At 39.7% G+C, this 23,165-nt stretch overlaps 3 protein-coding genes and 1 non-coding gene across 4 annotated transcripts; 3 read left to right on the top strand and 1 right to left on the bottom strand.

Annotated features, from left to right (window-relative positions):
- Positions 1-8,172: 8,172 nt before the first annotated feature.
- Positions 8,173-9,223, top strand: LOC140874554 (uncharacterized). The gene is made up of 3 exons (XM_073277853.1): positions 8,173-8,709; positions 8,803-9,073; positions 9,180-9,223. The coding sequence occupies exons 1-3, from the start codon at positions 8,173-8,175 to the stop codon at positions 9,221-9,223; spliced, it is 852 nt and encodes a 283-aa protein (XP_073133954.1).
- Positions 9,224-15,488: 6,265 nt separating this feature from the next.
- Positions 15,489-18,023, bottom strand: LOC140874553 (uncharacterized). Its single transcript, XM_073277852.1, has 3 exons — positions 17,691-18,023; positions 16,697-17,615; positions 15,489-16,135 (listed from the first exon to the last, which is right to left on the bottom strand). Exons 1-3 carry the CDS (start codon positions 18,021-18,023, stop codon positions 15,489-15,491), a joined length of 1,899 nt encoding a protein of 632 aa, XP_073133953.1.
- A 730-nt stretch (positions 18,024-18,753) lies between these two features.
- Positions 18,754-18,860, top strand: LOC140876891 (small nucleolar RNA R71). The gene has a single exon (XR_012149121.1). It is a non-coding gene; the product is annotated as a small nucleolar RNA R71 (small nucleolar RNA).
- A 2,189-nt stretch (positions 18,861-21,049) lies between these two features.
- Positions 21,050-21,663, top strand: LOC140874552 (uncharacterized). Its single transcript, XM_073277851.1, has 2 exons — positions 21,050-21,088; positions 21,139-21,663. The coding sequence occupies exons 1-2, from the start codon at positions 21,050-21,052 to the stop codon at positions 21,661-21,663; spliced, it is 564 nt and encodes a 187-aa protein (XP_073133952.1).
- The last annotated feature ends 1,502 nt before the right edge of the window (positions 21,664-23,165 follow it).

Below are 23,165 nucleotides of genomic sequence, written 5' to 3'. Positions count from 1 at the left end.
AAAACTCCTGACACGCATTAGTTTTTATTTATCATTTTATCACAATAGATTAGATTTTAATATTCCGTATATATTTAAATTGCAAACTACTAAGAAAATGAAGTCTTTTTGTATAGATGTTTATTTATTATTCTTTTTATCAATTTAATAAAAAATATATAATTGATGGGATATAAGTTATAAATAATATATAATTGTGTGTTTTCAAATACATATTTTTTAAAACTTTTATGAGTATATAATTAAAGTGATATTGATTGAATAAATAATAACATGTATAATTGAGGGAATTAATTTGTAAAAGTGCAATAGTTACTCACATAAATTTTGTGAGTGAGGGGTAAGAATTGAGAAAACAACTTATAAGCTTTTATTGATTATTAAGAAATGGTTGATTACTAGATTAAACCCATTTTGAAAAAAAAAAAAAAAAAAGAGAAAAAAAAAATGAAAATTGGCTGCAAAGTTGTTTGAAATTTGATTGTAAAGTTGTAGAGTATTAATATCTCTACTATAATTATTAATGTAATAGATTTACCTCATAAAAAATAAAAAAATAAATAAACTTTGAAAAAAAAAATGTTACATTTTCAAAGTTTATTGGAGGTATTTGATTATGTAAAAACAATTTTGCAGCCAAGCAAAAAAAAAAAAAAAAACAAAAAAAAAATGGGTTTATTCTTTGTAAATCATCCTATCTTATTTTCAATATTAGGTTATTTGATTGTCTGCTTTACTAGCCATTTTCAAAGAGTGTATAATTTTCTTCCAACTCCACGAGTGAAAAACAGCTATATATGAAATACTTTAACCCGAGAGAATATGGAGTTGAGACTTTTACATTAATATTCCTGATGATATACATGTTATGAAAATGATTTCTATTATCCTTTTAATTATATTATTCTCAAAGTTTTTAGAAAATATTTATGTAAAAAAAAAAAAAAAATTATATATATTTACTATTTTGATATTGTGTGAAATATATATGTATAGCCCATCCAATTACATATTAATATATTGGTTGATAATGAGATTTATAAATAAACATATGATCTCCTCACAAGTGTGTTTTTAAAATTTTAAAGTTTGCAAATTTGAATATATATATTAAGGAATAAAAATCTAACTTGTGATTTTATGATATTTTATGATATTTTATGATATTTTATTACTAAGGGACTAGTAATTAGCCGGTTTGGGGGTGTGATGAAACTTAAAATTTTTAATTATTTATATGTTAAAAAGTGTGTTTTAAAATTTAAGTTTAATTAAAATTATGAAGTTGTATTATTTTAGTGTTATGTGTTTATATTTAAATGTTTTACTAAAATGTTGTATTTTACGGTTTGCGCAGGTTTGGTAAAAATAAAATTACTCAAGCTACAGTGGTCATAATGGAGTAATCTCAAAACCTGTAGAATCACAAAAGAGGCATCTTCAACTTTGTAGAAGACAAGAAATTCCAAAAACTTCATTAAGATGATCAAAATAATAAAACATCAAAATGGAGATAGATTTACTTTTACTATGACCAGCTTGGAGTAAAAATATCATAAGTATTTCATATTTTATCCAAAAGGGGTGAATGAGTTGTCCAAACACATCTACACAAAATATCCTACGTGTTCTATGTTGAAAAGAAAGGCTGAATCGGTGGTCTAAGGCATCAAACATGCCAATTAAAGTTGGGTCATGGTATTGACATTCAAGGAGACAAGCACCCACCAACTTTACTATTTCACATTTAATGAGCCTTGGACTCTTCCTCTCATTTGGCCTATAAATAGATGTGTTGTATAAGCTTTGTAGTGTGCAAGAGTGTAGAGAATTCTTCATTTGTAAAATAAATATTGTGTGTGTGAGAATAAAAGTTTGAGTGTGCAAGTTTCTCAAGTTCAAGTATGAAATTTCTTTTATCTTTATTCTTGAGTTTCATGTTCATGGAAAGCTAAATCTTTTTATGTCAAGGTGAAAAGGTTTCATTGTTGGTCAAGTAAGATTGTCTATATTTTGTATATTCTTTTCTTTTCTATTTTTATTTTTACTAATTGATCTTTATTTGTAGGTATAATTTTGGATGATTTGTTGTTATCTATTTACATCAAATGCTTGGTACCTTGAATGTGGTTACCTTGATTTGTTGTCAAATATGATACAATAATTACTACAATAATTATATACTATAAATATATGTATCTATTTATAATAAAGTCATATATATTATTTAGACGATAGCGTGACACTGTCGGTTGTTCTAAATAATATATTGTGATTTGAACTAACATTTACTTTATCGCATCTAACTTTTACTTTATCGCAACTAACATTTACTTTTCCGCAACTAACATTTACCATCCGCATCTAACATTTACTTTCTCGCATCTAACTTTTACTTTTCCGCAACTAACATTTACTTTATCGCATCTAACATAAAGTCATATATTTTATTTAGACGATAGCGTGGCTCTGCCAGTTGTTCTAAATAAAATATTGTGATTTGATCTAACATTTACTTTTATGTCAATTTATATTTATGCATTTATATATATATTATGGGTACCATGTATTAAATATCAGTTGATATTAATATAGTGGGAACTATATTATATGATATACTTGTTTAAATATTTAATTGTTCTTTTTATGTTTATATTTATTCATCTATATATATATTATGGGTACCATGTATTAAATATCGGTGGATATTAATATAGTGGGAACTATATTATATGATATACTTGTTTAAATATTTCATTGTTCTTTTATGTTTATTTTTATTTTAGTTTCTTTTATTTATTTTTATTTAGCAATCTTAATTAAACCAACAATGAACCTTTGAAACCTTGACAATTTTATAATTTGTGTATTTGAAGTTTTATAATAATATTTTCATCTATAATATATTATTGCTAAAATTAAACTTACAACATCCTCTCCGTGGATCGATCTCGTACTCACGAGTATATTACTTGCAGACAACCTACACTTGGGTGAATTACAATTTAAGTTGTAGCACGCACTACACAGCGAAATGATACTAATATCATTAAAGTGATCTAAAAGCCTTAACTAAGCTATTGCATACTCCTAAATATTTTTGGGAAGAAAAAGCTCTACCTGCGTTCGTCGTCAGTCCGTTGCCGTCGCTTGCCTCAAAACTAGGCCACAGCTTCGCTACGACGCCTGGATCGCTACGCCACTTTCGGATTCCCCAAAGGAAGCCTAGAATGCCCTAGATATAAGCTAGAAGGCTGAAGAAACGAGAAAAGAGAGGTGATTGGTGCATCTGAAAATGAATCTCGGCACCTCTATTTATGGACATCGAACGGAACGTCCGTTCCTCCATCGTTGCATCCGTTCGACAAACGTTGAGTCCGTTGGTCACTTCATGTGCGTAAGCAATGACGTATTTTGCTGGCACGAACGTTGCGTCCGATCCTAGGACGTTGCATCCGTTCTACCTAACCCTCCGGACCTTTTTTGATCATTCTGGGTCTATTTCCGGACTCCATTAATCCGTTAAGAGTTCCCTCAATCATGTTTTAATTAATATAAACATGATCACTTGATTAAAATATTCATTAATCATTAATTTCGGATACGGGTTACTACAGCGGTTCTTGGCACGGGCGCGCGATTTTTTGCGTGGTGAAGGCGCGGGCACGAGGTTCTTGATGCGGGCGCACGCATTTGCCATTTAAAAAAAATTATTAATTATTCTTCCTTGACTTTTACTATCGATTGAATGATTATTTCTTGATTAGATGATTAGAGCCGAGGTCCTCACATTAAGTGATATTAGAGCGATAAGTTCTTGGTTTTAAACTATAAGTGAGTGGGGTAGATCGAGTCCGCTTGTATTGGCTTCTCGCATGTGATTGAATTATTTAATTGATTATTTGAATTCCATGCGAGCATGATTTATTATTGCGAATTACTTGAATTACAGGAGTATGTGATTTAATTTATAAAGCTTGAAATACTTGAGATATAACTGTATTTGATTCTTGAATTGTATCCAAATTCCTAAGAGGTTGCAGGGCACCGAATTGTAGAGATTTAGATATCTTTGTGTCATAACCTTTGGTTATCAGATGGCACCTTGAAGAGTTTTGTACAGGGAACGACCAGCAGTAACTCCTCCGAATGATCAGGGTAGTACTGAGGCTGAGGTGATGGATGTCACTGGGACTCCAATGGAGACTTTACTGAAGAGGTTCCAATCTTTTAAGCCACCAACCTTGAAGGGTTATGAGAGAGCTATTGACTGTGAGAGTTGGCTGGAGGACATTGATCAGTTGCTCGATTCTCTAGATTATTCTAACAATCGCCGAATTAGGTTATTGATTTATCAGCTGCAGGGTGTTGCTAAAAGCTGGTGGATTTCGATGAAAAAGGCTCTTGAGAATCGAGGTACAGTTGTCACATGGAGTTTGTTCAAGATTGAGTTTTATAAGAGTATTGATACCCCGGGAGGAGATTCGCTCAGCTCATCGATGACCCTAAGCTCCAAGAGCTATTATTTGGCAAGATATGATAGAGATAGGGAACTCGGCCTTGGCAGCTCGGGAGCTCGGGAGATCGGCCAAGATCCCCCACAATAATTCCCGGCTCAGGTCGGGAGCTTAGCTCGGGAGCTCGGCCAAGCTTCCCCACCATAATTCCTAGCTCAGGTCGGGAGCTTAGCTCGGGAGCTCGGGAGCTCGGCCAAGCTTCCCCACCATAATTCCCAGCTCAGGTCGGGAGCTTAGCTCGGGAGCTCAGAGCTCGGCCAAGCTCCCCCACCATAATTCCCAGCTTAGCTCGGGAGCTCGGCCATGCTCTCCCGCCCTACTTCCCAGCTCAGCTCGGGAATTTGGGAACTTAGCTCAGCCCTGAGGTCATTAGGGAGTTAGCTTCGTAGATTTGTTCGGCAACCTTGGTGAGCCATCTAGGATGTTAGGATCAGTGTTTAAGATAAGATTCGAGCGAGATCTCAGCCTAGATATTCAGAATTGTGATCCCGAGATTCTCGGGTTCTTGATAAGGAAGGTAGGCGCTAAATACGGAGCTCTCTCCTATAAATATCAGGTTCACTTTCATTATTAAGATCCTAATTTTTTCACTCATGCGTACACACCACTCTCTATATTTTGCTATCCTAGCATCTGACTTGAGCATCGGAGGGGATACGCCGGAACACCCTCCAGCCCCCTTTAACACTCTTGTTCGTGGTTTCAGGTCAGCAATAGGTCATCACTTATTGGAGGAGTTTTGTTAGCGCGGCTAATTAGCTCATCCAAGAAGATCACTTTATTGAGGTATATCAATTGGCGCCATCTTTGGGAAATTGAAGTTAAGGCATAGATATGGCAGGAAGAGGAAGAGGAAGAGGAAGAGGTAGAGGAGGAGGAGTGGGGAATGTGGCGGACATGACTGTGGATCAGCTTAGTCAGTTCATCACTCAAACAGTACAAGCAGCCATGGGTCAGAACCCACCACCTCCTCCCACTCCAGTAGGAGGGCAGCCGAACCAAATGGATGCGATGTGGGAGGAGATTAGGAGATTGGGCCGGCAGGTTGGAGGTCGGCCTGGGCCTATGCAGAGGGAGAGCCCCTTTTCCCGGGCTATTTTAGATAAGGAACTCCCTGCAAATTTCAAACAGCCTACTTTAGGGGAGTATGATGGGAGCTCAGATCCGGAAGAGCATTTGGGAAGATTTGAAAATGCAGCTCTGTTACATAGATATTCGGACGCAATTAAGTATCGGATTTTTCTCACAACTTTAGTGAGGTCAGGACTAAAGGCAGAGGGTAAAGTGGAAGTTGGGAGAAAGAGGAATGCGGAAGAATCAAGTAGAGGTAAAGGGCCTTATCCTTATACCTCTTTCAGTGAGCCTGGAAAAAGCAATTCAGGTATGTGAGGAAAGGCAAGTGCTTGTGAGACCCCAGAATGCGGAAAGAGGCCCGCGTCTGCCTCCATGTAATAAGTTTTGTGATTTTCATCAAGAATATGGGCATTTCACTAATGACTGCCAGAGGCTAGGGGAGGAGGTGCAAAGAATTATTTCTGAGGATGCTCGAATCAGGGTTGAGCTGACTCGGAGAGCAAATCCTCCTCGTCAAGGCCGAGCTCCACAATGGAGAAATCAGAGGAATGAAGGCGGGGAAAATCAAGGTGATCGTCAAGGAAGAGCTCCTCAAAACGGTCAAGAAGAGAGGGTTCATCAAATTATGAATCACCCTCATAGGGGTATGATTCATATGATTTCAGGGGGCACTACGGATGGAGATTCAGGAAGGGCTCGCAAAGCTCACGGGCGTAGGTTGGAAAACTTCGAGGTAAATTCTTAGCTCAGCTGTCCTAATGATCCGAACATCAATTTTTGAAGGGAAGATTTAAAAAATATGGTGATACCTCATAATGATCCTTTATTGGTCACTTTGACCATAGCCAATTATGATGTGGCTCGCATCTTCGTGGACACTGGGAGCTTGGTGAACATTATCTTCAAAGAGACCCTTGATCAAATGAAATTGGAAGGATTTGAGTTGGATCCAGTCACCACGGAGTTGTATGCGTTCACGGGTCATGCTTTACAACCCTTGGGACAAATAGTGCTCCCATTATCTCTTGGAAATGGGGAGCAGAGAGTAACCAAAATGGCTTGTTTCACTGTGGTGGATGCACCCTCCTCTTTCAATGGAATATTGGGATGCCCGGCCTTGAGTGATTTCTGAGCCGTGGCATCCACCTATCACCAGAAGTTGAAGTTCCCAAGTGGAAGAGAGGTGTGGTCGTTCGGGGTGATCAAAAGGTAGCTTGGTTGTGTTATGTGAACGAAGTAAAAGTTGATGTCAAGAGAAGTAGGAGGGAGGTAGGAATGGTTTCAATGGGCTGTACACCGAGGATGTTTGGTCAGAAGGTGCTTTTGATGTCTGAAGAAGGCCATGAGAAGGTGGAGTTAAGCCCTGGAGCTCAGATGGTCAAATTAGCTGCTGATCTTAGCACATCGGTGAAGCAAAGATTGGTTGATTGCTTGAAGAAGAACAAAGACGTTTTTTCTTGGTCTATATCAGAGCTCACAGGGGTTAGTGCAGAAATTATGGTTCATCGACTCAACACTCTTGTGGGAGTGCGGCCGATAAAGCAGAAGAAGAGACACTTTGGTCCAGAAAAGGATAAGGTCATTAAGAAAGAGGTGGATGAGCTCCTTAAGGCAGGAAACATTAGGGAAGTGCAGTTCCTTACTTGGTTATCAAATGTGGTCTTGGTCCCTAAGAGCTCAGGAAAGTGGAGGATGTGTGTTGACTTCAGAGATTTCAATAAAGCATGTCCTAAAGATTGCTATCCACTACCCCAAATTGATCAGCTGGTTGACTCTACAGCAGGTCATCAATACTTGTGCTTCATGGATGCCTATCAAGGGTATCACCAAATTCCTTTGGCGGAAGAATATCAGGACAAAGTGAGTTTCACTACCTCTCATGAAACTTTTTGTTACAAAGTGATGCCCTTTGGTCTGAAAAATGCAGGGGCTACTTATCAGAGGCTCATGGACAGAGTGTTTGCCTCTCAAATCAGCAGAAATGTGGAAGTTTATGTTGATGATATCCTCGTGAAGTCTCAGGATGATGTGGGATTGGTGGCCGATCTTGAGGAGACTTTCTCAACTTTGAGGACTTATCGGGTGAAACTCAATCCGGAGAAGTGTGTATTTGGAGTCAGGGGAGGAAAGTTTTTGGGATACATGGTTACTGAGAGGGGAATTGAGTTTAACCCGGAGAAAGTGCAAGCCATCCAGTCCATGTCTCCTCCTCACAATTTGCAAGAAGTTCAGAGGTTGGCAGGAAGGATAGCGGCTTTATCCCGATTCATATCAAGATCAGCTCATTGAAGTTTACCTTTCTTCAAGGTGCTTCGTAAAGACAAGAAATTCGAATGGGATGATGAATGTGAGAAAGCATTTGATGACTTAAAAAAATTACTTAGCTGAACTCCCTGTATTGGCTAAGGCAGTTCCGGGTAAACCATTGTATATCTACTTATCAGCTTTAGAAGGGGCAGTCAGTTCAGTACTTATTTGGCAAGAGGGAACCACTCAACACCCTATTTATTTCTTCTCACATGCCCTTAAGGGTGCTGAACTCCGGTATTCAGAGGTGGAAAAGTTAGCATTAGCTTTGGTTATGACAGCGAGGAAGCTCAGGCCTTACTTCTTATCGCATCCCATTGTGGTGCTAACCAACATTCCTATTGGGAGAATATTGACTCGAGTTGATATTTCTGCTAGATTGGTAAAATGGACTACGGAGCTCAGCGAATACGACATCCAATATGAACCCAGGTCAGCCATTAAAGCTCAAGCATTGACCGATTTCCTGGCCGAGACAAGACATATGGAAGGAGAGGATTTGTGGAAAGTGTATGTGGATGGATATTCTAATAATGAAGGATGTGGAGTGGGGGTGCTTTTGATCTCCCCCCAAGTGGATGAGATTAGATTGGCAGTTAGGTTGGATTTTCGAGCTTCCAAAAATGAGTCTGAGTATGAGGCTGTATTAATAGGTCTTCGGGCAACTAAGCAAGCTGGGGCAGCTCGGGTGCACCTTTACTCTGATTCCCAGTTGGTGGCTCAGCAGGTGAATGGATCATACGAAGTCAAAAATGAAAAGTTGAAGGAATACATGAGGGCAATAGAGGAAGCTCGGGGTCTCTTCGATGAGGTAATGTTTGAACAAATTCCGAGGGAGAGCAATGAAAAAGCAGATTATCTTGCCAAGATGGCTAGCTCACTTCATAACTGGAAAAATTGAGAGGTAGTCGTGCAAGTGGAATTAACACCTTCTAATGAGCTCGCACCATTAGCTCAGGAAGAGAGTGACTGGAGAAAAGAGCTCTTGGAATACATGGAGAAGGGCGAGTTACCAAAAGATCCAATGAAGGCATATCGGTTGAAGCAGATGAGTCTCCGCTTTGTGGTGGTGGAGGGAGTTCTTTATAAGAGATCATTTTCTGGACCTCTTCTCAAGTGTTTAGGCCCTAAGGAAGCTCATTATGTCCTGAAGGAGATACATGAGGGGTGTTGTGGCAATTACTTGGGGTCTTATTCTCTAGCCCGTAAGGTTCTCTTAGTAGGATATTTTTGGCCTACTATTTTGAAAGGTGCCATAGCTTTGGTGACTTCTTGTGACAGTTGTCAGCGACATAGCAGACTTCAGCATCAGCCAGCAGCGTTAATGAAAGGAATCGTGGCAGCGTGTCCTTTCGATCAGTGGGGAATGGATATTGTGGGTTCTTTCCCTCCAGCTCCAGCTCAGAAGAAATTCTTGTTGGTCGCTATTGATCGAGCAAATACTATCACGAAAAATCAACGTAAATATATCTATCAATTAAGCTCAAATAAATCGCAAGTGCACGATTCAAGTTATAATAGAATGTACTGAGTACGAGTATCGTCCTCAGGGACTAACGAAAATAATTTGTCTTTTCAATTTTTAACTACACAAAGTATCGAAAAAATGATTTGTGAATTAACTAACATCTAAAATTAAAATTCAATATAAATAAACTTAAACTTCACAACCAAGCCAACAAATCTCAGAGTGAAGAATAACAATTCAAAATGATTTTGTTGGAATTTCGGTTCACCTTTTCCCTAATTGAACTGGACGATTGGAACTTAATTTATTCTTATAAATTTAACAGAAGTTCCTAAAACATTGACACTCTCTCTCGAGGTGATGCCAAACTAATCAAATCAGTGAAATAATTAAATCTCTCTAATTATTTATCACGACTGATTGCTTTGCATTCTATGAATTATACAACTTTCAACCTGGTGATCTATGACTATCAACATGTACTAAATACCATATCTATATGCATATTTTAAGTCCATGGATTATATCATTCGTCCTAATTATAAACCTATCTCTCGACAGCAATTCATAATTTACAAATCTATGTTAAAGGTAGCTAATCATTAACATAAAAAGAAAAACATGATAAAATCAATTATAAACATAAATCAATTCCCAATACGTCTGGTGATTCAATCACACTACAGTGTTTTGGGATTAGGATCCCCTCGATTCCAACAAAATAATATTTTAGCTACTAGAATTCATTACAAAAATTCAATCTCCAAGATGTTCAACATAAAAATTCAGAAGAAGAAGAAAAGGAAAAACTCCCAACGGAGAAGAGAAATCTCCAACGTTCAGCCGCGGTAATATTCTGATATGCGTCCCGTCTAACCCTCAAAAACTAAAGAAATAATTGTATTTATAGTTCCCCAGAATCCTCTCCGAAATAAACTCTCAAAATAATAAAAAAAAATAAAAACTGCGCGACGCGCCCGAGCGGTAGAAATTGGCCGCTCGGGCGCCTCGAAATTCCTTGCGCTACTGTCTCAAAAATACGTGACCACGCCCGAGCGGTAGAATATGGCCGCTCGGGTGCCTCTTAAAGTCCCAACCTACTGTTTTTCTCAACCGTGTATGCGCCCGCGCGGTAGATAGTGGCCGCCCGCGCGCCCTTCTTCGTTTCCAGAATTTTGCCTTTCTTCTTGTTCTATCTGCATGGCCTCTACTGTGCATCACCTTCCCACCAAGTATCGGCATTTCTTGGTGATTTCCTGCCATAAAAATAGATAAACCAGAGGAGTGAATACGAACATAATAAAACAATATAAAGAACAAGAATGGAAAAGAACGGAAAAAATGTAAACGAAACGAAAGCAAAACAAACACAAAACAAGCAATAAAAACACATAAAAACGACTCCTATCAACCTCCCCAAACTAACCTTTTGCTCGCCCTCGAGCAAAATAGGTGATAGACTAACATGCAGACACAACAGAACGACGAAGCAAGGAAGTGAAATTAATCTTCTTAAGCCTTAGAATATTTTCCACAAAATAAACAATCCAATCAATCAACATGCTGACATTTTGAAAATGTAACACCAACTAGCAAACCTTGCAAACTTCAAAATCTCGCAACTCCGTATTTTGGAATACTCTACTCTAAATTCAATTCACACATTCTAGAATCATGAGGACTTTTTCGGGTATATCAGGATCAAGATTTTGAAACATTCAATAATACACACACTCATGATTGGTATAACTCAATGAAAAATAGTGTGTGCATGTTTTTGATCAAGAATCCACATTCATTAACTGTGTCTATCAACAGTCCATAGGCAAAATTCTCACAACCCCTCTCCACTAGTATATTAGGCAACTGTAACTCGGTCAATAGGTCTTATTCAGCTTATAATGTTAGGCTAGGCTAATGGCTCCAAATGAAGGACACGAATTCAAAGAGGGAGTAAATAATGATCATTCTATACAGACTACTCTTTTCGAATTACAAATTTGCACTTCTTCTCATTCATTGATTTCCAGATTTTTCTTTCCTTTCACTTGCCTTTTGCCAACATTCTTCTCTTTCTTTTTCCCCATTTTTTTTCTCAATATTTTCATATTTTTAAACATATCCCTTCTTTTTTCTTTTCTTCTTGCTACCCCCTTTTGATTTTTTGAACAACACTCAACACACCATTCGTTTCTCAGCTTTTCAGTAGGAGCATATACATCAATGATCTACATTCAATTTACTCCCAACAAGGTAGGAATGAGTGTTTAAGCTATGGGTAGTAATTGTAGGTTCTTGAAAAATGTCGAATGGGGGTTTTCCACACGTTTTCACGCGTGCCATTCGTTTTCTATTAAGCTCAAATAAGGTACTAGGGACAAAATAAATCAAGGGTAGTTTGAAAGGCACAAACGAAATTCAGAAAGAAATGCCTATATCACTCCTAAATCACAGTATGCCCGTATTACGCCTCGAGGGATGTTCGAACTTGTTCTAGACAAATCTCAATTCACAGTTAACTCATACAGATCTCAATCAGTGCAGAAAAAAGAATCATCAGTAGTAAGCGATGATTACACCAAACATAAAATCCGGATTATGCACCTCTCGTGCTCATATAAATGTGAAGGCTCAATTGGGCATCTAAAGGTAATTCACGAAAGATTTCTTTCTAGCCCAAAAATCAAACAAATTGCCTCAATCATATCCAAGTTTGTGTGTTTCAAATACAGATTCAAGTGTACCTCACAGAATGTTTTGAGACCTATTCATCGACTTGGTTATACTAGTTCAAAACGATTTGTCAAACAAAGAAGATAGTCATGGACTTAAGCAAAAACAAACAGTGAACCCAAATTTTTTATTTTTTTTTATTTCATCATTGGCTTTTCTGATTTTCATTCACAACACTTTCAACTACATTACAAACGACTCAAACAAACAAAGAAAACACGAAAAACAATACTGAAAACACAAAAGACACACACCCTCCCCAAACTAAAGACAAGCATTGTCCCCAATGCTACTTAACAACACCAAAACTAAAACAAAATAAAAGAAAATAAAAACAATAAAAACTCCCCTGGTACCAATTAGACTCCTCCTCATCCATGTCTTCGGGCAGATCCCGAACCGGTGGAGCATATTGGAACTGGAACGATGGAGGATATGGCGGTGGTGCAGGATAAACGGCCGGGTCCATCCCAGCATTGGCGAGCAGTCCTCGCATCATGGCATGAGTGGATTCATTGTAGGCAGCGTTTACCTCTTGGCAGTGCTCCTGATGTTGCATCCATGCCGATATTTCAATCAATGAATCATGTGTGGTGCGGCGAGCAGGAGGTGGCCGAGGTGCAGTCCGTGATGATTGACCAGGGCCAGAGCTGGCCTGGCCAAGAAGTGAAAACTCGCGTACACGGAAGGCGTGTTTTGCTTTCAGAATTGTGTTATCCACTGCCTGCATTGGGTGCAACCATTCTTCTGTGTCCTTGTATGGGACACCAGCTTGCACACACAGTAAAGAAACAATGGTCGGAAAGAAAATTGAAATGTTGGAAGTGCGAATGGAAGTGTACAACTCTTGGTTGATAATTTGTCCAACATTAATCGGCCATTGTTTGTGCACAGCATAGAGAAGCACCACCCTGCTCATTGTCACAACATGTGTATGGGACACCGGCATCAACCTGTGGGTCAGAAAAGCATACCACAAGGCCGGTTCCAGCCGCAAATTTTTCTCCTTAAAAGATATGAACTTCACCGAATCCTTCCACACATTAGCTTCATAGCACAACTCATTCGAAATTTCATTATAATCCGGATTGGCCTTAAAAGCCTGAAATTGGCTATCATCTACTTCCGGAGTTTGCAATAACGCATTAATAGCAGCGGGAGTAAAAGAAACCATCTTACCCCGCACGAAGGTAGTGCTATCGGTACGCTCGGCGGCGTTGGCGTAAAATTCACGAACCAAGGGGACTAATGCCGCGACAGGTTGGCGGCAAAACTCGGCCCATCCTCGAGCTACGATGCCAAGGGAGGCGGTGCGGTTTTCAGAAAGATCAATTCCTCGCTCCGGAATGGGATTCCTAGCGGCCTTGGCTTCCTCATAACGTGCCTTTGCTTCTTCAGAAATAAATTTCCCATCTATTAAGTGGGATGGGTTGGCCCTAGAGGTGGCAATCTTCTGTTTCTTTGGCGCCATGTCAAGAGATGTGAGAAATCGAGTGAATTACCTGCGAAATTGAGAAAAGAAGAAGAAATTGAGAGTGAGAGAGATGGCGGCTGTGAAGGAATTAGGGTTAGAGAGAAAGGAAAGAGAGAAAATAAAGAAGGGAAGAAGGAATTGGGTGTTTTAAATTTTTGATTTTGCGCGAGGCACCCGCGCGGTAGGAAAGTACCGCGCAGGCGCACACCCCTTTATTTTAAAAAAATTATGACAGAGGGTTGGGTGCGCGGGCGGCAGAAAACTGCCGCGCGAGCGCACCCCCTTTTTTTCAAAAAATTTTTTAACAGAGAGTTGGGTGCGCGGGCGGCAGAAAACTGCCGCGCGAGCGCACCCTTTTTTTTTCAAAATATTTTTAACAAAGAACTTAACTCGAGAAAGACAGGAAATTAACTAAAAATTCTAACACTTGAACTAACATGAACAAAAACGCGAATAAATAAAAGGGAAAGTAGAATGTAGTTCTCAATTTAAAGTCGAGAGCTTGACTTTTCACCCTCCCCAAACTAGTCTTGGTCAGTCAATATGGTGATGACTGGCGTGGAATCCACATCACCCCCCACATAGTGTTTTAACCTTTGAGCATTGATTGTGAACGACTCGTTGCGGGCATCTTTCATCTCTATGGCCCCTGATGGATACACCCTGGTGATCTTATAGGGCCCAGACCATCTAGACTTCAGTTTCCCGGGAAATAGTCTTAACCGGGAGTTGAACAGCAACACAGCCTCTCCTTCCTTGAATTCCCGCTGACGAATACGCCTGTCATGTATTCTCTTTGTCCGTTCCTTGTACGAAACCGCCATGTCATATGCATTGTCGCGGAATTCTTCCAGTTGATTTAGCTCCAACAATCTTTTTTCACCTGCAGCAGCAAATTCATAGTTTAGAGTCTTAATAGCCCAAAATGCTCTATGCTCTAATTCAACAGGTAAATGGCATGCCTTTCCAAATAATAATCTATAAGGGGAAGTGCCGATAGGGGTTTTAAATGCCGTCCTATAGGCCCATAAGGCATCATCAAGTCGAAGTGCCCAATCCTTTCGATTAGTACTCACACTTTTCTCTAGGATCTGTTTTATCTCTCGATTGGACACTTCCACTTGGCCACTGGTCTGGGGATGATATGGGGTAGATACCTTATGCTTGACACCATATTTCCTTAAAAGTTTGTCAAAAAGTTTATTGCAAAAGTGGGTGCCACCATCACTAATGATTGCACGGGGTGTACCAAACCGATTAAAAATATTTTTTTTCAAAAATTTTAGTACAACCTGTGCATCATTTGTTGCAAAAGCTTCAGCCTCTACCCATTTTGAAACATAATCGACTGCGACCAAAATGTATTTTTTTCGTCAAAGAAGGTGGAAATGGTCCCATAAAGTCGATTCCCCAAACATCGAATATCTCACACTCAATGATATTATTCATAGGCATTTCATTTCGGTTAGAGATATTACCTGTCCGCTGACATCTATCACAAGCTAAAACATACCGGCGCGCATCCTTAAAAAGGTCGGGCCAATAGAACCCACATTCCAGTACCTTCGCTGCAGTTTTGATTGGCCCAGTATGGCCACCTACCTCATGATCATGACAATGACTGAGGATGCTTTGCATTTCTCCTTCCGCCACACATCTCCGAATCATTGAGTCAGCACATATTTTAAACAAAAATGGTTCCTCCCAAAAATAGTGCTTGACATCCGATAAATTTTTTTTCTTTTGATGGAACGATAGATTATGTGGGAGTGTGCTTGTGACCAGAAAATTAGCAAAATGTGCATAACATGGTGAATTCTCTATGGAGAAAAGTTTTTCATCAGGGAACCAATCATCTATATCCTTTACTTCATTTTGTGCATCATCAGTAATGCATTCTAATCTAGACAGATGATCAGCTACTACATTTTTCAACACCTTTCTTATCCCTGATCTCTAAATCAAATTCCTGCAAAAGCAGGATCCACCTAATCAGTCTAGGTTTCGCATCTTTCTTTGCCAACAGGTGTTTAATAGCAGAGTGATCTGTGTAGACTGTGATTTTTGAAAGCACAAGGTACGAATGAAATTTGTCTAGTGCAAATACTACAGCTAGCAACTCTTTTTCAGTGGTGGCATAATTGAGCTGAGCTTCATTAAGAGTCTTACTAGCGTAGTAGATGGTTCGGAATACCTTGTCTATTCGTTGGCCAAGTACTGCACCAACAGCAGAATCACTAGCATCGCACATTACTTCAAATGGAAGCTCCCAGTTCGGCGATGTCAATACTGGCGCAGTCACCAGTCTTTCTCTCAACACCTCAAAGGCCTGCAAACAATTCGAATCAAAATCAAAAGGGGCATCTTTCATGAGAAAAGAGGACAAAGGTTTGGCAATTTTTGAAAAGTCTTTAATAAATCGCCGATAAAAACCAGCATGTCCGAGGAAGCTTCTAACTCCCTTTACTGTTGTAGGTGGAGGCAGATTTTGAATAACGTGCACCTTAGCCTTGTCCACCTCGATCCCCTGTTCAGAAATTCTGTGACCCAACACTATACCTTCTGTCACCATGAAGTGACACTTCTCCCAGTTAAGCACCAAATTGGTCTCCTCGCATCTTATCAACACAGAATTTAAGTTATGCATACATGCATCAAAAGATTGACCGAAAATAGAAAAATCATCCATGAAAATTTCTAGAAAATTTTCGACCATATCATGAAAAATAGCAGTCATACATCTCTGAAAAGTAGCAGGAGCGTTACATAATCCGAAAGGCATATGTCTGTAGGCAAACGTACCATATGGGCAGGTAAAAGTCGTTTTATCCTGGTCTTCAGGTGCAATCGCTATTTGATTGTATCCTGAGTACCCATCTAAAAAACAGTAAAATTCATACCCAGCCAATCTTTCTAGCATTTGATCAATGAATAGGAGGGGAAAATGATCCTTACGGGTTGCGTCATTTAATTTTATATAATCTATGCACACACGCCAACCCATAACTGTCCTAGTAGGTATTAATTCATTATTCTCATTCTTTATGATAGTTATCCCCCCTTTCTTTGGTACACACTGCACTGGACTCACCCACGGACTATCAGAAATAGGATAAATGATACCTGCGTCCAACAGTTTGATCGTTTCAGCTTTCACAACTTCCTGCATCTTTGGGTTTAGTCTCCTTTGTGGTTGGACTAATGGGTTGATGCTCTCTTCCATTAAAATCTTGTGCATGCATATGGATGGATTGATTCCTTTGATATCCGCCACTTTCCAAGCAAACACACTCTTGTGTTTCTTAAGAACCTCCATTAGTTTTTCCTCCATCTCACCAGTCAAAGAAGAAGATATTATGACAGGTAACTTATCGTTCTCACCTAAAAACATGTATTTAAGATGAATGGTTAATGGTTTCAATTCCACAGTAGGTGGTTCCTCAATGCTTGGTTTCTGAAGAACTAAATCCTTCCGGTCACCAAGGTCTTCAAGTCTAAGCTTTCCACCTCTTTTCCATGACTGGTTGTCATTCAAGTATGCGGTCATCTCTTCTACTCCGTCACTGAGGTCGCCCAACTGTTCAGATACAAGTGCAGCCTCTAACGGTTTCTGAAAATTATCCTGCACATAATCAAATAAGAGTGAGTCTACTACATCTAACTGAAAACATTCTTCATTATTCTGAGAAAATTTCAAAGCATTAAAAACGTCAAAAGAAATTTTCTCCTCTCCCACTCTCAACAACAGCTCTCCCTTCTGGACATCTATAAGTGCTTTTCCTGTTTCTAGGAAAGGTCTTCCCAAGATGAGTGGCATGTTCAGATCTTCTTCCATATCTAACACCACGAAGTCCACGGGGAAGATGAATTTGTCCACTTTCACAAGCACGTCCTCGATAATACCCCGTGGATATTTGATGGACCTTTCCGCCAGTTGTAAAGACATTCTGGTGGACTTTGGTTCTCCCAAGCTCAATTTCCTGAAAACAGAGTAAGACATTAAATATATACTTGCACCCAAATCACACAAAGCCTTATGAAACTGAACATCATTAATTACACAAGGGATAGAGAAACTCCCTGGATCCTTTTTCTTTTGTGGGATTTTGTTCTGCACCAGTGCCGAGAAATTTTCTGTTAGACTTATCATTGCATGCTCCTCCAATTTCCTCTTGTTAGAGAGGATTTCCTTCAAGAATTTCGCATAGCTTGGCATTTGCATCAGTGCATCGGCGAAGAGTATATTGATGTTCAATTTCTTGAACACTTCTAAAAATTTACCAAACTGAGAGTCTAGTTGGGCCTTCTTAAGAGCTGCAAGAAAAGGTGGTGGCACAACGATTTTTGATTGTGAAGTGGGTGGGTGTGTTAAGATAGATGACTTACCTGAAGATTTTTTTGATGTACCCGTTTCGGGCTCTTTCTCGCTTTTTTGTTCAGGCTCGACCATCTTTCCACTCCTTAATTCAATTGCTTTCACCTGTTCCTTCGGATTCTTCTCAGTGTCGCTCGGCAAAGTACCCTGATCTCTGCTGGAAATTGATTTGGCCAATTGACCTATTTAATTCTCCAGATTTTTGATCGATGCATCTTGATTCTGCATACGGGTTTCAGTAGATGATATAAATTTCTGCATCATCTGCTCCAAGCTTGATTTCTCCTCTTGAGGATGCCTGCTGTAATTTTGATTTCCATACGGCTTATTATTCTGTCCACCCCATGAAAAATTCGGATGTTGTCTCCACCCTGGATTGTATGAATTCGAAAATGGGTCATTCCTGGGGCGATTCTGATTTCCCATGTGGCTTGCCATAACTCCCTCTGGTTGAGAGAATGTTTGACAGTCTTTCGTGAAATGCTCTGCACCGCATTTTTCACACCATACTTCTTGCACTCGCATTGCCGAATGTCCTACACTCAGTTCCTCGATCCTTTTGTTCATGACTTCAAGTTGAGCAGCCACAGATGTGAATGCTTCAACTTGATGAATTCCAGTTGATTTCCGGGCCCCACTCCTTTCAGATTGAGGATGATAGCTACTGGTTGCCATTTCCTCGATTAATTCATAACCATCCTCCGACGACTTTCGCAGTAGATTCCCACCTGCAGCCGCATCTAACATGGTACGATTTGAATGAGAAAGTCCATAGTAAAATGTTTGTACCACAAGATCGTCTGGTAATTGGTGGTGTGGACATCTCCTCAGTAGATCCTTGTAGCGTTCCCATGCTTCATAAAATGTTTCCTGTTCACCTTGGGAAAAAGTTGTGATGTCTGCTCTCAGCTTCATTGAATTCGATGGTGGGAAGTATTTGGTGAGGAAAGATTTAGCCAGATCATCCCAAGTTATGATGGAACCTGCAGGTAAATTCGTTAGCCATGCTTTCGCCTTGTCTCGTAGTGAAAAAGGGAATAAATGCAAACGAATAGCGTCATCTGAAACTCCCTGTATCTTGAATGTATCACAAATTTCTAAAAAATTTGTGAGATGCACATATGGTTCATCAATGACACTTCCACCAAATTGAAGCATGTTCTGAACCATTTGAAGAATCGCCGGCTTTATCTCAAAGTGATTTGCTACTACAGTTGGCCGGATAATGCTTGGTCGAGCACCTTCAATATTTGGTAAGGCAAGATCCATCATGGATCTGTAAACTGGTGGTTCTTGTTCGTGTTCTCCTTCCATTTCTTGCTGTTGTTGCCTTCTTCTTCTGTGAAAGGTTCTGTCGATTTCTGGATCAAAAGGCAATAGTCCTTCAGGTGAGTGTTGCATGTACTGCAAGAGGATCCTGCAGTCCACAGATGGAAAAGAATGATTAAAATTGTAATAGAGAAAAATCAAATCAAACAAATTAAATTCTATTTAGTCCCCGACAACGGCGCCAAAAACTTGATCGAGCAAATACTATCACGAACAATCAACGTAAATATATCTATCAATTAAGCTCGAATAAATCGCAAGTGCACGATTCAAGTTATAATAGAATGTACTGAGTACGAGTATCGTCCTCAGGGACTAACGAAAATAATTTGTCTTTTTAATTTTTAACTACACAAAGTATCGAAAAAATGATTTGTGAATTAACTAACATCTAAAATTAAAATTCAATATAAATAAACTTAAACTTCACAACCAAGCCAACAAATCTCAGAGTGAAGAATAACAATTCAAAATGATTTTGTTGCAATTTCGGTTCACCTTTTTCCTAATTGAACTGGACGATTGGAACTTAATTTATTCTTATAAATTTAACAGAAGTTCCTATAACATTGACACTCTCTCTCGAGGTGATGCCAAACTAATCAAATCAGTGAAATAATTAAATCTCTCTAATTATTTATCACGACTGATTGCTTTGCGTTCTATGAATTCTACAACTTTCAACCTGGTGGTCTATGGCTATCAACATGTACTAAATACCATATCTCTATGCATATTTTAAGTTCATGGATTATATCATTCGTCCTAATTATAAACCTATCTCTCGACAGCAATTCATAATTTACGAATCTATGTTAAAGGTAGCTAATCATTAACATAGAAAGAAAAACATGATAAAATCAATTATAAACATAAATCAATTCCCAATACGTCCGGTGATTCAATCACACTACAGTGTTTCGGGATTAGGATCCCCTCGATTCCAACAAAATAATATTTTAGCTACTAGAATTCATTACAAAAATTCAATCTCCAAGATGTTCAACATAAAAATTCAGAAGAAGAAGAAAAGGAAAAACTCCCAACGGAGAAGAGAAATCTCCAACGTTCAGCCGCCGGTAATCTTCTGATATGCGTCCCGTCTAACCCTCAAAAACTAAAGAAATAATTGTATTTATAGTTCCCCAGAATCCTCTCCAAAATAAAATCTCAAAATAATAAAAAAAAAATAAAAACTGCGCGACGCGCCCGAGCGGTAGAAATTGGCCGCTCGGGCGCCTCGATATTCCTTGCGCTACTGTCTCAAAAATACGTGACCGCGCCCGAGCGGTAGAATATGGCCGCTCGGGCGCCTCCTAAAGTCCCAACCTACTGTTTTTCTCAACCGTGTATGCGCCCGCGCGGTAGATAGTGGCCGCCCGCGCGCCCTTCTTCGTTTCCAAAATTTTGCCTTTCTTCTTGTTCTATCTGCATGGCCTCTATTGTGCATCACCTTCCCACTAAGTATCGGCATTTCTTGGTGATTTCCTTCCATAAAAATATATAAACCAGAGGAGTGAATACGAACATAATAAAACAATATAAAGAACAATAATGGAAAAGAACGGACAAAATGTAAACGAAACGAAAGCAAAACAAACACAAAACAAGCAATAAAAACACATAAAAACGACTCCTATCAGCTATTGATTACTTCTCTAAGTGGGTGGAGGCGGAGGCCTTGGCTCAAATTACTGAAGGGGAAGTTCTGAAATTTTTATGGAAGAATATAATATGTAGATTTGGGGTACCCAGGAAGCTTATTTCTGATAATGGGAGACAGTTTCAAGGGGCATGAGTACAAGCTTGGTGTAAAGAAATGAAAATTCAGCAACACTTCACCTCTGTCCATTATCCTTAGAGTAATGGTCTGGTGGAGGTGACTAATAGGTCTTTGGTGCAAAGCTTGAAGACGCGCTTGGGGAAAGCCCAGAGAAATTGGGTGGAAGAGCTCCCTAGTGTGTTATGGTCATATCGTACCACACCGAGAATTGGGACTGGAGAGACTCCATTTAGTATGGTGTATGGAAATGAGGCCGTCCTGCCAGCAGAAATTGGAGAAGAGTCGGCTCAGATCATTATCTATGATGAGGAAAATGGAGAAAGGAGGATGGAAGACTTAGACTTTTTGGATGAAAAGAGAGAAGCTGTTTCTATCAGAATGGAGGCATACAAGAACAGGATAGCTCGGTCATATAATCGTCGCGTGCGCAGGAAGGGTTTTCAGGTAGGAGATTTGGTGCTCAGGAGAGTTCAGGAGGTGGCCGTAGGGAAGATCGACCCTAAGTGGGAAGGAACGTACAAGGTGGTGATGAGGATCAGTTCGGATGCTTACTACCTGGAAGATTTAAAGGGAAAGATGCTGAAGAGGCCTTGGAGCACTTAAAATTTACGAAAATATTATTCTTAATGTTGCAAGTACAATTTTCCTTTAAGTTGTAATTCAAGCAAGTTACATTCTATTTTTATCTATGAGCAGTTATTTTTTCGGAAATATTGATGTAAATGTGCCTCAGATCATCACCTTAGTCACGCCTCTTAGGCCCCTGACTTTGGTTTAGCTCATCACCTTAGTCACGCCTCTTAGGCCCCTGAATTTGGTTCAGCTCATCACCTTAGTCACGCCTCTTAGGCCTCTGACTTTGGCTCAGCTCACTACCTTAGTCACGCCTCTTACAACTCATCAACTTAGTCACGCCTCTTAGGCCCCTGACTTTGGTTTAGCTCATCACCTTAGTCACACCTCTTAGGCCCCTGACTTTGGTATAGCTCATCACCTTAGTCACGCCTCTTAGGCCCCTAACTTTGGTTCAGCTCATCGCCTTAGTCACGCCTCTTAGGCCCCTGACTTTGGCTCAGCTCACTACCTTAGTCACGCCTCTTAGGCCCCTGACTTTGGTTCAGCTCCCTACCTTAGTCACGTAACCTCGACCCTGATTTTTGGGCTCAGCTCAGTTACAGCACTTTGATTTCAGCCCTTAGCCCATTTTAGATACTCAAGTACAAATGGTGTTAGCAGGTTAATTAAACACGCACTTGGTAATTATGAGGGGTCACTTCACATTGCTCTCATTTAGATGAGCTGGGAGTCAAGGCAATTTGGTTTGGGAGCTCGGGAGCCCATTTAGGCGATCTGAGAACATATGTCAGGTCAGGTCTGAAGTTTGGCTACGGTAGCTCGGCTCGGCTTTGGGAGCTAAGCTCGGCTCCTGAAGCTCAGCTCAGTTCAACACCTTCGGGTGTTGGTTTATTTTTAAATAAGTACTCTGCTCCCCTTAGGGAGCTCAGCTCAGTTCAACACCTCCGGGTGTTGGTTTATTTTTCAATAAGTACTTTGCTCACCTTCGGGAGCTCAGCTCAGTTCAACACCTCCGGGTGTTGGTTTATTTTTAAATAAGTATTTTGCTCCCCTTAGGGAGCTCAGCTCAGTTCAACACCTCCGGGTGTTGGTTTATTTTTAAATAAGTACTTTGCTCCCCTTAGGGAGCTCAGCTCAGTTCAACACCTCCGAGTGTTGGTTTATTTTTAAATAAGTACTTTGCTCCCCTTAGGGAGCTCAGCTCAGTTCAACACCTCCGGGTATTGGTTTATTTTTAAATAAGTATTTTGCTCCCCTTAGGGAGATCAGCTCAGTTCAACACCTCTGGGTGGTTTATTTTTAAATAAGTACTTTGCTCCCCTTAGGGAACTCAGCTCAGTTCAACACCTCCGGGTGTTGGTTTATTTGTATAAGTACTTTGCTCCCCTTAGGGAGCTCAGCTCAGTTGAACACCTCCGGGTGTTGGTTTATTTTTAAATAAGTACTTTGCTCCCCTTAGGGAGCTCAGCTCAGTTCAACGCCTCCGGGTGTTGGTTTATTTTTAAGTACGTACTTTGCTCCCCTTAGGG

Source organism: Henckelia pumila, chromosome 1 (genome assembly GCF_033568475.1).
Source record: "Henckelia pumila isolate YLH828 chromosome 1, ASM3356847v2, whole genome shotgun sequence".
NCBI lineage: Eukaryota > Viridiplantae > Streptophyta > Magnoliopsida > Lamiales > Gesneriaceae > Henckelia > Henckelia pumila.
This window is presented reverse-complemented; position numbering and strand designations above follow the sequence as displayed.

What these genes read in the sequence shown, in the direction of transcription:
- LOC140874553 (XM_073277852.1), bottom strand. Translation starts at nt 18,023, where the DNA reads ATGGTCGAGCCTGAACAAAAAAGCGAGAAAGAGCCCGAAACGGGTACA. An exon ending in CAGAAAATTTCTCGGCACTG is followed by an intron (nt 17,616 to 17,690) that starts GTGCAGAACAAA and finishes AATGATGTTCAG; the next exon opens with TTTCATAAGGCTTTGTGTGA. An exon ending in GATCAAACTGTTGGACGCAG is followed by an intron (nt 16,136 to 16,696) that starts GTATCATTTATC and finishes TCATGGTGACAG; the next exon opens with AAGGTATAGTGTTGGGTCAC.
- LOC140874552 (XM_073277851.1), top strand. Translation starts at nt 21,050, where the DNA reads ATGGGAGACAGTTTCAAGGGGCATGAGTACAAGCTTGGT. An exon ending in GGCATGAGTACAAGCTTGGT is followed by an intron (nt 21,089 to 21,138) that starts GTAAAGAAATGA and finishes CATTATCCTTAG; the next exon opens with AGTAATGGTCTGGTGGAGGT.
- LOC140874554 (XM_073277853.1), top strand. Translation starts at nt 8,173, where the DNA reads ATGACAGCGAGGAAGCTCAGGCCTTACTTCTTATCGCATCCCATTGTG. An exon ending in CTCGGGGTCTCTTCGATGAG is followed by an intron (nt 8,710 to 8,802) that starts GTAATGTTTGAA and finishes AAAAATTGAGAG; the next exon opens with GTAGTCGTGCAAGTGGAATT. An exon ending in GATACATGAGGGGTGTTGTG is followed by an intron (nt 9,074 to 9,179) that starts GCAATTACTTGG and finishes TTCTTGTGACAG; the next exon opens with TTGTCAGCGACATAGCAGAC.